General features: G+C 42.4%; 2 protein-coding genes across 3 annotated transcripts; both read left to right on the top strand.

Moving 5' to 3' along the window:
* The first annotated feature begins 509 nt into the window (after window positions 1–509).
* LOC102719148 (E3 ubiquitin-protein ligase MARCHF11) lies at window positions 510–3,926 on the top strand. 2 transcript variants are annotated; one of them, XM_006662386.2, is made up of 6 exons: window positions 517–1,141; window positions 2,165–2,299; window positions 2,372–2,414; window positions 2,760–2,822; window positions 2,999–3,113; window positions 3,597–3,926. In XM_006662386.2, the coding sequence occupies exons 1-6, from the start codon at window positions 819–821 to the stop codon at window positions 3,731–3,733; spliced, it is 816 nt and encodes a 271-aa protein (XP_006662449.2). In that variant the 5' UTR covers window positions 517–818; the 3' UTR covers window positions 3,734–3,926. The 2 variants fall into 2 exon arrangements, with proteins under 2 accessions (XP_040384425.1, XP_006662449.2); XM_040528491.1 differs by lacking the exon at window positions 2,760–2,822 and having other exon boundaries at window positions 510–1,141.
* Window positions 3,927–5,904: 1,978 nt separating this feature from the next.
* LOC102718871 lies at window positions 5,905–7,765 on the top strand. The gene is made up of 3 exons (XM_006662385.3): window positions 5,905–6,028; window positions 6,148–6,276; window positions 7,400–7,765. The coding sequence occupies exons 1-3, from the start codon at window positions 6,008–6,010 to the stop codon at window positions 7,511–7,513; spliced, it is 264 nt and encodes an 87-aa protein (XP_006662448.2). The 5' UTR covers window positions 5,905–6,007; the 3' UTR covers window positions 7,514–7,765.
* The last annotated feature ends 6,669 nt before the right edge of the window (window positions 7,766–14,434 follow it).

The following is a 14,434-nucleotide window of genomic DNA, read 5'->3' as shown; positions in this document are numbered from 1 at the left end:
ATAAAACCGTTTCTTCTTTATATGCATGCCCAGTACATCAGACATTTTTCTTTACTCTCTGGGCATATATATCTGAGCATATATAGTATGGTCTATTTCGTTTTTCTATGGTCATATGCAGTTCATTATTAACTGGACGGACAATGTGGTATATTAGTAGTGATGAGAACATGAGAGGGTGAGATTTAGATTGAGTACACTCTTTTCAGAAAAAGAATCAGATAAGACTAAACTTAATCAACTACTATGTATTGCTCTTCCCCTATAAAGATATAACTTATAAGGACATTTAGAGTTTGATTTAATCCGGCAATATAAGGATCACCTACATACTTATATCAATTAATCACAAGTTAGCAACCATACATCATTTAATTTTCTCACTTGCTTCCCCATCTCTACTAATCAAACCCTCCATTGTTCTAACCTTAATCAAGTAATCTGTCTTAAGATCGGAACCCCGCCACGACTCCTACACCCAACCATTCCCTAGTCACACTCACTGACACCGATGGCCCACACCCTATCGGTCCCACCAGTCAGTCACACCCGAGTAACCCCGCCCCTTTGCTTGTCCGGATTCCCACCCACGTAGCCTACCCTCTCTCCGATCACACCCGTCGCCATCTCCCCCCGCCTCCCCGCCGGCGTGGGCCCCGCCGCCCTTTCTCGCCGGGAAGCGGCCAGCCCCCTCAGGGAGAGGACGGGGGGAGGAGTAGGTGCCCCACCACCGCCCGCACATCTCCACGCACGCATCCTCCCCCGCACGCGAGGTGTTCGACGGAAAGCCCCAGAAGCGAGCGGGGCGGGGGGGCGCCATGTCGAGCGCCGCCGGGTCGGAGCCGGGCCCCTGCCCGGGCACGACGAGCGTCGGCGGTGAGCGGCCCTCGCCGCGGGCGGCGGAGGAGGAGGAGGTGGTGGTGGTGGTGGCTTCCGCCGCGGCGGCGGCGGAGGAGGCGGCGCCGCCGGCGGGGGTGGTCACCGTCGTGATCTCGCAGCCCGAGGAGGGGGCTGAGCCGAAGGGCGTCGCACCGGCGTCCCTGGCCCCCGTTGGGGCCGGGGACGGCGGGGCTAAGGTGGCGGCGGCCGCGGTGAAGGAGGCGGAGCTTGCGAGGACGGACAGCTTCGACGAGCAATGCAGGTAGGCTATGGGTGGAGGTCTCGTGGTGTTCTAGTGTGAAATGTTCGCGCTTTGGTAGGATCTCGCGCGAATCGGGAGGCTTGTGGTTATTTTTAGTTGAACTTCACGAATCGAGGAGACGATGGGGGAAGCTAGGTGTGCGGCTGGGGATGCTCCGATTTAGTAATTAGGCATTTCTTGGTTGAATTTAGCCCATCTGTGAAGGAATTTCGGGCGGTTTTGCTGGTTGCAGTGAAGTCTTTGTGGTTGTATAAATCTGAAGGGAAAGTAGCTCCTCAATGGAGCGATTTGCTCATGAATATTTGTGTACACCACATCGTCAGTTACCACATGCGATTATTATCAGTTCATCATTAGTCTTCCAGTTACTTCTCTACATTTAGTTATTCATGTATGACTAATCTGGTGTATCAAGAGGTTGCGTGCTTCATCTGAATTTGTCAAACTAAAAGCATACATGGTTTTGTATTTGTGATTTCAAGCTATCAAAGCGACAGCTAAAGGATGGGAGATGGAACATAAGCTCTAATCATAGCAGTTTCATAATCTAGGGCAGAAAGGTTAGGCTTAGGCTCCCCAATGCTGCTGATGTTGACCTTTATGTAAGAATACCCCTTGAGCGATTGATTTAATTGAAATTGCTTGAAACTACAAACAACTTTTGGGCTCAAGCTCCACCAAGCAAGAGTTTAGATGTTTTCTATAAATTACGTATGTAGAGGACGCCATGGCTACATTGTGGAGTTCTTAGTTTCTATGAGGCGGCAGATGAGAATGTGTGATGATATTTATTAATTGCTAGTTAGGTACCGCAGTAGCATATTCAGTTTACCAACATGGTTTACGAGTTATTTCATCATTACTTTATGATGTTAAATTACCCCAGAGGCCCTTCTTTGTTTATATACTGACATCTGCACTTTCCAAATTTACATATTTCTCTGACTTCCATTGTTGCCACTTGCCAATGGCTGAGTACTCATCTCGTTTCCGAATCATTAATATCTTATACTTATCCTGTAGGGTATGTCAACAGAAGACAGAAGAACCATTGGTAGACCTTGGATGCAGATGTCGAGGTGATCTTTCAAAGGCTCACCGCACGTGTATTAGTGTTTGGTTTCGTACTAGAGGTTCAAACAAGTGTGAAATCTGCCAGTAAGTTTTCTTCATAGATGGTTATTGGCTTTTCGGAACTGTTTTGATTTACTGAAGCTGTTTGCTATACAGGCAGGTTGCTGTCAATATCCCCCCTCCAGAGACACAAGCTAGTGTATGTATACCATTCTTTCACCCTGTCTAACATCATTCTCAAGGTTTATTTGGGAAAAGTGGAAAACATCACTTCCCATCCTATGTTCATCCATTATTAGTCATGTTGCATGAACATGTTTAGACCAGCTAAATCAGATATTCTTTGCTTTTATGTGTTTTTAGTTTTGAACACTTCATTGTGCATATCATATTATCATCTTCAATCGACTGTACTTTTGGATAATTCTGTTCCACAGTTAGACAACTAAACGCCCTCCTGAATTAAGTGAACATTGTGTTGCAAAAAGTATAGATCGACTTTCTCTTGCTAGTAGTGAAAATTTTGCTTGTTTTCATTGAGCAGACAAGTTATTGGGTTTGGAGGGTTGATTCAGCTTATGGAAGGGGCCGAGGAGGACATGAAAGGGTATTTTTGTAACTGGATACAGATTAAAAAAAGAAACATATACATGAATTAATTATCTGGCTTCACTGACTCGGAAAGAAGCTACTAATTAAATGCCCATGTGCCTGTCTTCAATTGTGCCGAATTTGTGCATTTCCTTCTACTTCATATTTGATTCTCTTTTTCTGTGTGTGTAGGGATGGTTTAGCCCTCTTTGGGTTGCATTTGCAATTCTGATAGGTGGTCTCTTGTTGGATGTTCTGATATCTGTTTCTCTTGGTGTTTCCGCACTTCCAGTGAACATAATAATTGGTATGTAATTAACTTTGCTTCACCGCATCTCCAACACTACTTAATTTTCTGTTACTACTTACCTTGCATTGACTTGATACAAGAAAAATTAGAAAGATGGACTGAGTGCAGGGGCGGATCCAGATCATCAAATTAGGGGGGGCTAATTGCCTTCCCCTACTCTTTATATTTTCTCTATTTTTCTTCCCTTCATCCCTCGTATTTTCCATGGGGATCCAGCTGGTAGGGGGGCTTGAGCCCCCCCAGCACCCATGCTGGATCCGCCCCTGACTGAGTGTTACCATTAATCTGTACTTTGCTTGAAACACCTTCTATCCATGATCACAATGTTCCCTACGCTTCATACCTATGGTTATATGCAAAGCCGGGACAATTTGGGGGTTCTATTTTCTCCGATTATCATTTCGATGTCTTAATTCACTTGAAAATACCCCCACGGATGGTGTTCAACTGCTCATTGACACAACTATCTGATCCCTGCAGGTGTTCTTATCGTTCTTGGCCTCGGCACCGCCCTTCGGCTAGCCCTAGAGTGCTGCCAGGAATGGGGCTCCAGGAGAAGGATGCCAAGGCTGCCGATGGATGGCATGGCGCCCAGTGGATACCATCCTGGTGTATAGTAACTAGGCGTGTAAATAGCCATAGGACACGAAACAAACTGTGTTGGTATTTTGGATTCTCTCCTTGTTTGTGGTATCTAGTAGTTCACACGTTTTTCCTCCCCCGGAGACGAGCTCAAATGCAAAGCTTATTGTTGACTACGATATCGAATCGTCCACCAGTGTAAATATTCAGTTCGGAATGTTCACTTTTCACTGGTAAGTGTTCATGCCTGTCCCCAGTGTTAGATTTACTGCTGCCCTGAGTAATTTTTATCAGCGTTAGGGTAATGCCTGCCCTAGCCTAAACTCAGCCAGTACCATTTTTTTTTCTAGGGTAGAGTACATACTATATAACAGCTATGTTTGGTTTGTTTGGTTGCTACTAGCCTCTTCGATGTTTGATGACGTTAACTTTTTGATATATATTTGACTTTGTTTTCTTTTTTAAAATTTGCAAATATAAAAAATATAAGTTGTGCTTAAAGTTACTTTAATAGTAGAACAAATCTTAACAAAATAGATACTCCATTTCTAGTACCAAAATGTAACTATATTTATAGTATTACTTGTTTCATCAATTAGTTTCTGTTTAAAATTATTTTTACTTTTATCTCAACGTGCTCTCTTACTCATCTACTCCTTATTAATTAAGATTCCTTATTAATTAAGAGACACTGGTTTTTTTCTTTCTAATCTTAATATCTACTAAATAAACTAAATAATGTAGAAATGCTTTTACATTTCATGACGGATGTTGTACTAGTTATGTAATAGTTCTTTTAACAAGACAAATGTGAAAATGTGAAAATCAGGAAAAAGTTAAAAGTCATTAAACATAAAAAAATCAGGAAAAGGGTACTGTACTTAGCTGGTATGGTGAACAAAGTTCTATAATGTTGCCAAATTAAACATGAGTGACTCCGATCGCACTATTTAATTTGTCAAATAATTGGTAAGCCAAATGTTGGTATTTCGATCCAAAAAGGTTAGGGCCTTTCACTCGTGTACATGGCGTTGTGCATTGCTTGGGATGCGTTCTGACTTTTGCTGTCACTCGTATTCATGGCATGGTGCTTTGCCGAGTCCCGGTTCCTAAACAATCTTTTCTCCTTTCTCTCTACCTAACGAGGGTTTATTCGATTTAGAAAATTTTAACTCATACTCCCTCCATATATTTTTTTTATGACACCATTAACTTTTAGGATTATGTTTGACCATTTGTCTTATTTAAAAAAATTATATAATTACTAATTATTTTGTTAATATGATTTATTATTATAGGAATTTTAAGTATGCATTATAATTTTGCATTCATATGAGAAGAAAAATAAAATTTTAACTCATAAAACTAAAAAGAGTGAAAGAATATGAATACATGCATATACATCAATATGCTGGATTTTTTTTGAAGAGATTAACTGGATGTGAAATTTTATATGTTTTAGCTTGTAGGAAAAGAAAATTTATTTGATTTGTTTACTTCTTTCCTACAAACCAAACAACACTTGTAGGAATTCGTACTTAGAAACCTAAATACTCTGTTTTTTTCCTCCAGGCCTAACAAGTCCTAAACTGGATTATTATCCCGGGTTATTTACTCGATACAGACCTCCATTAGAATTCCTCTCTTCCTTAGCAAATCATATTAAAGAATCTTCAAGAGAATGCTAATACTTTACTCTCCAACCTGTATTAAGTTCATCCACGGTAATATTGGGCATAGAAATTATACCCTACTCCAAAAGAAGCCCAAAACTAAATAGTTTAATTTGGAGCAGATATTTTTACCCTAAATTTAAAACATGAGAGCGTTGATTTTATGCATGTAAATATTGAGAGTAGACTTAGAAATATGTTGAAGACATATTTTCTATTTGCTCCGTTCAATATTGGCTTTGCCTAGATTTATATGTGTGTTAATGAATTTAGACACATCTATAAAATATATACATCGATATATAGATGAATCTAGACAAATTTAGAAAGTCTTATAATTTATAATATAAAACGGAAGAAGTAGTCTAATTCTCAAAATTCAGTTTTAGATATCAAATTTTAGACATATGTCGGATATGTTCCATGAGAATCTATTTTGGGAAACGAAGCCAAATGGGCCAAAAGCGTGTGATGATGCTCGGCCCAGCCCAGCCCATCACGCGCAGTAGGCTACACACCTCACCGGCCGCGCATCGCCCGGGGCCGTGGAAACCGTGGAGGAGAGGAGGAAGAAGAAGCGGAGCACCTCCCCCTCAGAATCTCGTCGTCTCTCCGGCGGCCGCCGCCACCACCGCGATGATCAGCATCCTCGCGCAGGTACGCGGGATCTGTTCTGCTCATGCCGGCGGGGCTCGTCCTTTCCGCGTTCGTTCAATTGGCTGACTGATTTGATTGGTTGGTTGGTTGGTTGGGGTTTGGTCTGGATCTGCGCGCAGGAGCGCCTCCTCGGGTTCGCCCTGGGCTCCGTCTCCATGGGAGGGTTCGTCCTCCACCAGCGGCGCGCCATCTACCGCTCCCTCGCCGACGCCGATGCCGCCGCCGCCCCGTCGCCCTTCTCCTACCAGGTCTGTATTTTGTTCCGATGCGATGCATTTTTTGTTTGTTGCATGCCTTACGGGATATATACCTATTTTAACATGATTGATTGTGTTATGTACGTAGAATCATTAGACCAAGAACCAGTGGTAATGATCAGAATGCAGTTTGTATTATCAAGGCTTAGTTTTTAGTATTCGACTATTTTGTTGTGGTATTTTAGTTCCATTAGACTGGCAATATAATACTTTAACCTCACAAGGTCTGTGAACTTAAATTACAGATTTTTTTCGCATCTAGAATCTACTTGGCTGCACAATTTTGTACATATTACTAAGAAAAACACCAGTTTGTTGATTAGGACAATAATTATGAAGTTGAAGAGTTGGAACTTGGAAGAAAGGGAGAGTATAAAATGTACAAAGTTTCTCTTTTTTCCATAGCTGGAAGTAAACATACCACATTCTATCATTGAGATAATTGTCCTTGGGCATTGCGATGTTAAAGTTTTTTGTGTGCTCTAGCAAGTGATATCAAACGCTACCAGAACAAAGAACCTGTAACTAGTTTTGAGGATGATATTTCATTTGGGGAAGGGCATCAATGCTTGAGACACAGAATCCATTATATTCCAGTATTTAAATTGTACTTAATGGGATTATCTTTAGAAAGGTTTTGAACTAAATTGATGCTTTATCTGATTTCCCCCTCCAATTTCTCCTTATCTAAGTAAATAACATTATGAAAGTCTTATGTCTTGTGTTTAATTTTAATTAAGGCCACAATATCAAGCTAAAAATGTTGATGAGCATAAATAAGCATATTGCAACTTCTTTGCATATCAAGGTAGAAACTTAACTTTTTTGCATGCTCTAATAGCTCCAAACTCCTTGCTATATATACTATTACCTTTCAAATGGATACACAATATAATCTGCAGAATTAATTCAAGGGAACATGTCAACATGCAGAGTATCATGCTTTTAGCAGAAAGAATAAGTCTACTGTTCTCCTTCCATAATCACTCAACCTTGGCAGCAAAGGAAGCTGTTTTATTTCAAACGGCTGTTAAGTGAACTCTTTGTTGCTTGCATGTCTGATGCCTTTCTTATTAGGAACCACCTGATGCTGAATGTTTCATCTGTGGTGCAGCCAAATGAAACCAGTGGTAGAAGGAGCTCGACTCAATTAGCTCACGTATGGAACAAGACGGTGGATGAGACTCTGGGACGACTTGTTGCATACCTCAGCTCTCGTGGATGGTAATTCAGACACTATATCTGCTTGTGCATGGCAAAATCAGCAGACGGGGCATTGGCTCCCTGGTTGTCATTGTTGTGCTATGATTTACTCACATTTCTTCGAACACATAGCTTGGATACAGTGATGCATTTAATTTAAGAAAGGTTTAACATCAGGGAATATATGGATGGATCAATGTCCTATTTATCCCAGAAAAAAATGTTCTTTCTGCTACAGATTTTCTTGCATGTAATACACTTCAGGGCCTACGCAGTACCCTGTCTGTTTGCTTCGTTTTGAAGCGAATACTCGTGTTAGCAATGCGTTTTGCAGGTTGTTATCATACTGCTGCTGTGCAAGGCATGCCAGCATCAGGTAGAGGATCTGCTCTCACGAAAATTTCGCTTCGCACATGAGCACATGACTGAACAGGAGTAGAAACCAGCAAAGATCTTCAGATCCATTGGGATGTCGACAAAGGTAGAGAACAATGGATGATTAACGGAGTCTTGGATCAGCACCGCCGCACAGGTTGCAGTATTCCTGGACTGATAGTCAGAAGGATTATAAATAGAGGCATTTGTTGTTTTATGTGGATGAAATCCGGTGCACACATTTATCAATGTCTTGCAAACAGAATAAAACTCCACTGTAACAAAATCGTTTATCCTATGCTTTGGAATGAAACTCCACTATGACTAATACCTTTCACACAGCATAATTGAACATTAAATGCTATGTCTAGCATATGGAACCATGAAATAAAATAATACATTGTGCAACCCAACCTCTATAACCTCGATAGATTATGCGGTATTATGAAATAAAACAATACATTGTGCAACCCAACCTCTATAACCTCGATAGATTATGCGTATTATTCGAAACCACGAAACCATACTCCCAAATGGAAATGGACTTAATGGAGACTCAAATTTGAATTCAAAATTCAAATTTTAAGATAATTTAATCTGGGTGGGTTATAATCAACTTTCCAGCCAACTTGATGCCAACAAAAATTGACATGCCATCAAGTTAGTTATAATATAGACTATACTAATAATACTTCGCCCATGTCTCTCAGACACAACTTGTTGGAACCTGTTGGAGGATTTAGGGAAACGTGGTAAATCCCCCTTTAGGCTTCAGCCCAGGGGAGTTGGCCGTGAAATAGCTTGAGCGGGATCTATGAAAAACAAGAGTTAATTCTGCGGAATAAGAGTCAAGTGAGTATATAGGCTTAGGTCACATGGGGCATAATACCCTACTCATGTGTTTTGGATGATTGTGTGTAAAAATTCTCCTCTCTTTCCCCTATGCCTGGTCCTCCTTTTAAATTCCTCATAATTACCACAATGCTAGGTGGAGAAGGTAATTACAAAGGAATAGAACAATGTCTATAGATGGGACAGCTACAACATAGCTATAAATACCCTTTGTGACCGGCCAGGAAACCATTAAATGCCTCCATATTGTTTCTATTGATGCATAGTTCTGAGATGCTCACATATTCTTGACATTCTCTTTTTTATCCATCCTCTGGTAGTCAACAAGATTCTCAAGCCAACAGCCTCCGCCTCGTCACACCTGAATAAGACAGATATTGCTCATGAAATCGACGGGTAATAACGACGACAAGACTGATAGAGTAAGTGTAGTTGCGTGCATCAGGTGCTACCAGCCTCGACATCCCTTCCTCCGGTGCAGCAAGGTTGGCGTTGGGATGCCCCGATGACCTCGCTTTATGGGTTGACTCCTGGAGCAACCCCCTATTCGGAGGATTGCTTACAATACAAAAGGGACCCTGGTTCCCATATTATTGATAAAACATGTGTTGTAGTTAGCTAATAATCCGCAACCTGCTTTTCTTCCCTCTCCATCATATTTCCTCTCTTCCTTCTAAGCACAAATATGAAGTGTCAATTCTTAAAGCCCACTTACATTGTACTCGCTCTTAGTGATAAAGCATGTTAACAAAACTTAACAAAGAATGACCTTCTAGGCTCTCAGGGGTAATATTTATGTGTCATGTGTTGTCACTAAATATTGAGTTCAACTAACCCGATCGATTGAGTTATACTGGATAAGTGGCGAAAAAAGAAATAAAGAAATTAAAGCAGTTTATTGATAAAAATTTTATTACGATCTCATTACCATTTTAAAATAATAATGTTGAGAAACAGACTAAGATGAAAAATTCTAAAAATTAAGTTTTAAAATTTAAATATCGGTTGCACCAATAAACAAACAAGAAAATGCTAGTCATTGCAAGGAATGTCCTCTCTGCGACATAAGCATTGAAGTATTTCAAACAAGCAGGTGATCCAGACAAAAAGTCTTTCTTTTTTTGGGGTGATAGGACCAAAATGTCCCAAAGCCCATCTTACAAGAATCCTAATTCGCAAACTCTTGCACATGCAATGGACATGTGAGCAGTTTTCGACAGTGTGGTGATACAACAGTAATAGGTGTGTGAATTAGGGTTATGGATTTCAGGAAAGGGTGGTGTTGCGCAGGGAAAGTGGGGGATAGCTAACCTTAGAGGGATGGCCGAGAGGCAATAGACCAATAGTGAAAGGTGGATACGAACAGGCGGTGGCAAGCCGTGGGTCTAGAGAGGGCGATGGTTGGGGTCAGCGATGAGAAACAATTGCTGACCAATTAGGTTGGTGTCGGAGGTGAGGAAGGAGTAAGGGTAGGGGGAAGGGGCACACCTCATTGCCAAAACTAGGGATGGCAACGGGGCCCCGATACCCGATACCCGACGGTATTTGCTCCATTAGGGGATAGGTATGGAATCATATCTCTCCCCGCAGGTATCAAAATGGGCAAGGATCCATCCCCAGCGGGTATGGCGGGTACGAAGACGTTCTCTGTATATCCATCCCCGTTACCCGTTGGGGAACTTGCTATTGCTATTCATGCTTATATCAAAATAGGCCCAGTAAGCATATATTGGCCCAAGCCCAGTACAACCCATATAAAAGCCATACAATAACGATTTTAGATAAGTGTCTACTCGGGTATGGGTACCCAACGGGTATGCAATACCCGGTTGGGGACGGGGACCGGGAAAAATCTGTCCCCATGAGCGGGGACGGGAATGGGGATGGGACAGATTTTAACTCGCATGGATGAGAATGTTCTGCCCATACCCGATGAATATATCCCCGTTGCCATCCGTAGCCAAGACGATCTAGAAGGAGGAAGAGGGGAACTTACCGAGAGACGTCGTCACCACGCTGATTTCAACTAGTGGAGAAGAAGATACCATTTTCTTTACTTTTTTATTAAAAATTTTGAAAAATAGAATTTTGTTTCAATGAAGGGAAGTTCAAAGCTCGAACATTAAAAGCACATCCATCTTTACCATAGCTCCGGCCATCTTTCCCAAAATAGCATGGCCCAACTCTCTGGGCCTACAAAACATTTCCACATTTACAGTGCACCAGCCCAGATTCATGGCCCACCTCTCTGGGCCCACATAAATATAGGCTTAGCACCCAAACTCTCTACTAAACGCATACGTCAGTGGGCCTCACCAGCCGGCCCACTAGGCGTTCATCTTCGGCGCCGCGCCCGCGCCCGCGCACGCCTCGGCGTCGCCGTGGGCGGCCACGCGGCGCCGCGCCACGGCGTACGCCACCGCGAGCGCCGCCACAGCCGCCACCGCGGCGGCGCCGACGACCACCCCGGCCACCGTTCCGGCCCTGGCGCAGCCGCTGCGTGGCTTCCTGACGGGCGCCACGCCGCCTTCCTCCTGGTCGGCCCTCGCCACGCTCGCCGCGGACTCCCTCAGCTGCCCGCGCGGCGCTGCGCGCGGCGAGAGTGCCGGCGCCGCCGACTCGCCTTGCCCGCGCCCGCGCCTGCCGCGCTCGCTGGGGTGGAAGAACTCGTACGCGTCCGGGGTCAGCGCGAGCGGGCTCTCGAAGGGCAGCCCGTGCGGCTGCGCCGCCGTCGGCCGCTCCTCGGCCTGTGCAAGGTTAGGCGCCACCAAAAGAAACACCATCGCCGCCGCCGCCGCCGCCATTGCCACTGCCATGATCTTTCCGGAGCCTGAGCTAGCTCATCAAATCAAATTCGCAGATGAGCTTGCGTTCTTGGATTGCTTGCATATATATAGAAGATGCAAAGAGTAAGCAAGCAAACAAAATGGTGGTGAGGCTTTGCTTCTACTTCAATTCTTGTAGTGGCAAGGTAAAAGAGAAGCAGAATGATGGCATGGTGTGGAGAGGTGGAATGATGTTTTTGGTCTTTTGGATCTCCATGCCTCCCACAGGCTGAGGCTGAGACGCATCCTTTAATTAATCTGGTTCATTTGGATTCAAAAATATTTAATCTTGTTTATCCAGTCTAGTAGGGGCTCAATGATAGACTGTGTGTATGATCCTTCAAAAATAGTCTCTCTCTCTCTCTCTCTCTCCAAAAGTTTTTCAAAGCACTGTTATTTTACTTGATGACTTTTAAGGCTACTTTCTGTTTGCTTTATCTATGCTTTTGGTTTTGCTCTTGTAATGATGGAGGCATTCTTTGCATCAGATGATATGAGCTTAGGACGGTCTTGTACTTGTACCATCTGTATAGTTAATTTGATGCAGTGTACCTGTTGGTGAGTTGTGTATTTAGTCTTGGTGTACGACAGTGATCATTGAGCAGTAAAGTCTAATAATATAAATCACATTAATTACAAATGGCTATGGTGATCATGGTGCAGGAGAGACGCACAAAATTAGCACAAAATTCATCAGATCTTTTCGGCTTACTGTGAGAAAATTGCCTGGTTCCATAGATGCTGAATTACTTGTGCATTCAGTCTCAGTCTACACCCCCATTATTTTTTTTTCATGTCTGTTCAACATACAAACAATCAGACATGATAGTAGCTGTATAAAAAATGCATTAACCTGAATCATACACATACCCACACACTAGAAATCCTCTACTAATTCACTGATCCACTCAACTTATTTACCAGATAGCTAGCTCCCCCAGTGACACTTGCTAAAATGTTAAAACCAGCAGGTGCAATGCATGACAAAAATGGCTCCAGCAACACCTGCAGGAATGCAGCAGAGGGCCTCGCCTCCCCCTTCTTCTTCTTCTCCGGCCCATCCATCCTTCCATGCCGGAACGATCATTGCCCGCTGCTCAAGAGCACGCCGCCGTGGCCGCATGCCGAGGGAACCGCGGGCGAGCAATTGAGGCAGGCGTGCGGCGCCACCGTGACCCACGTCCCGTCGCCTTTACTCCATCTTCTCCCAGCACGAGAGATACTGCCCTGCAGGGGACCATTCTGACTCTCGGATGTATTTTACTGATAGCGTTATATTACCAGTAGAAAAATGGGTATTTTTGTACTTTGTTAATTACTTGATTAGTAGTATTTAGTAACTCTGTTTTTTTAAAGATCACGATGAAAAGGACGATATTACCCCTTTAAATTTCTACACCTAATATTGTTGGTAATATAATTTAATTACAGTCGTTCGATAAAAATAGATCATCGGTATAGATTAAATTATACCACCAGTAAAATGCACCGGAGTCAACCCGATGAGATTAGCCGCTAGTCTCATGCAGAGCTTTGTCTGAACGAATGTGTTGCTTAGCAGCTTATCAGTGTTCAGTTCAGTACTGCATTTTGCTAGGAATCTCTTTCTCTGAAGTGTGCTTGCTTGCTGCTGTACTTAACTTAGGATCCTTTGTTTAATGGACTGGGAGCAGAAGGATGTCTGCATTCCTCTGATGTGTCTGTATGTTAATTTTAACTGAGGCTAGCATAGATGGATGGCTGGCTCTGCAGTCTCTGCTGGTTGTTAATTGGATGCAGATTGCTGTTTGGAATCTTGTGTTAGTTTAGATATGTGTAGGTAATCATGCACAAGGAAGCATGTCTTGTAGTTTATGATTGATCCTTTATGGAGTTTGGAGAGACAGCCGAGTAGGGATATGTAACCTGTGCTAATAATTCCATTCCTACGTGAGATGAGATTGAATTTCGTGACACAGAGAATTGATGAAGAGACGAATGATCTTTTTTGCCTTGTTATTGTCATCGAATTCGGGTCATATTCCATATTAACAGAACTTTGGAAATTACTTTGGAGATATCCAAGCAGGGTACACAGAACCGACGCAAACCATTAGTTTCTTTGCAAAATTTTGTTCGAGCCAGCATAAGTCGATAAACCAATCAAATTACAAAATCAAAATTAAACTGAATTTCAAAAAAAAAAAGTTCTGACAATATGTGTTCGAATTTCACAGCTGTTAACGGTTTTAGGACGATTTTCACGAAAACCGACAAAACCGTTCATGAGCTGTGAAGCCTGCATACAAGCCTTAATTCAACAGAACAGCTAATTTATCCACTTGATAAGAGTACTAAAAGTAGAGTACAGCTTCTCAACCATCAAGAGACCTTCGGAGAGAAGAATGGAGAGAACAGCACATGATCGTTCGGGCTTTTTTACCGTGCTTAAAAAGTATGTTGATATATCAAAAATTTTAGCGCAAAATTCTGATACCATTGTATCTTAATGTATTAATTTTTTAGAAAATTTGTAAACGTGTCATTATAATTTTGTAAAGTTAAAGATATGTTATTGGTATGATGGTATCTCAATGACATATGGGGCCCGCATTAATCAATGATATGTGGGTTAGGATGACATATCTTTAATTTTGTGAAATTATAATGGTATTCTTGTAATTTTCTCTAAGTTTCTACACTAAAAAATGTGATATTTTTAGATACTTTTTTAACGATGATAATAAAAAATCTGATCCTATATGGAGCAACGAGGAAGAAAAGAGACCATCTTTGTGCAACTTTTGAGGAGGTGAGCGTGATCATCGTCCATCTGAGCCCATTGTCTCTAGGTGCACTTCAATCCAGGCATGGCTGGCTGACGCTGATCATATCACACCACTTGATCCAAGAAC

This window comes from Oryza brachyantha, chromosome 10 (genome assembly GCF_000231095.2).
Source record: "Oryza brachyantha chromosome 10, ObraRS2, whole genome shotgun sequence".
In the NCBI taxonomy this organism is placed as follows: Eukaryota; Viridiplantae; Streptophyta; class Magnoliopsida; order Poales; family Poaceae; genus Oryza; species Oryza brachyantha.
Note: the sequence above shows the minus strand (reverse complement) of the source record. Positions and strands in the feature narration are given on the sequence as shown.

Bases quoted from the DNA above. Each gene is read 5' to 3' on its own strand.
- LOC102718871 (XM_006662385.3), top strand. From the start codon at position 6,008: ATGATCAGCATCCTCGCGCAG. The intron at 6,029-6,147 runs GTACGCGGGATC...ATCTGCGCGCAG, and splicing joins TGATCAGCATCCTCGCGCAG to GAGCGCCTCCTCGGGTTCGC. The intron at 6,277-7,399 runs GTCTGTATTTTG...TCTGTGGTGCAG, and splicing joins CGTCGCCCTTCTCCTACCAG to CCAAATGAAACCAGTGGTAG.
- LOC102719148 (XM_006662386.2), top strand. From the start codon at position 819: ATGTCGAGCGCCGCCGGGTCGGAGCCGGGCCCCTGCCCGGGCACGACG. The intron at 1,142-2,164 runs GTAGGCTATGGG...CTTATCCTGTAG, and splicing joins AGCTTCGACGAGCAATGCAG to GGTATGTCAACAGAAGACAG. The intron at 2,415-2,759 runs GTATGTATACCA...TTCATTGAGCAG, and splicing joins CTCCAGAGACACAAGCTAGT to ACAAGTTATTGGGTTTGGAG.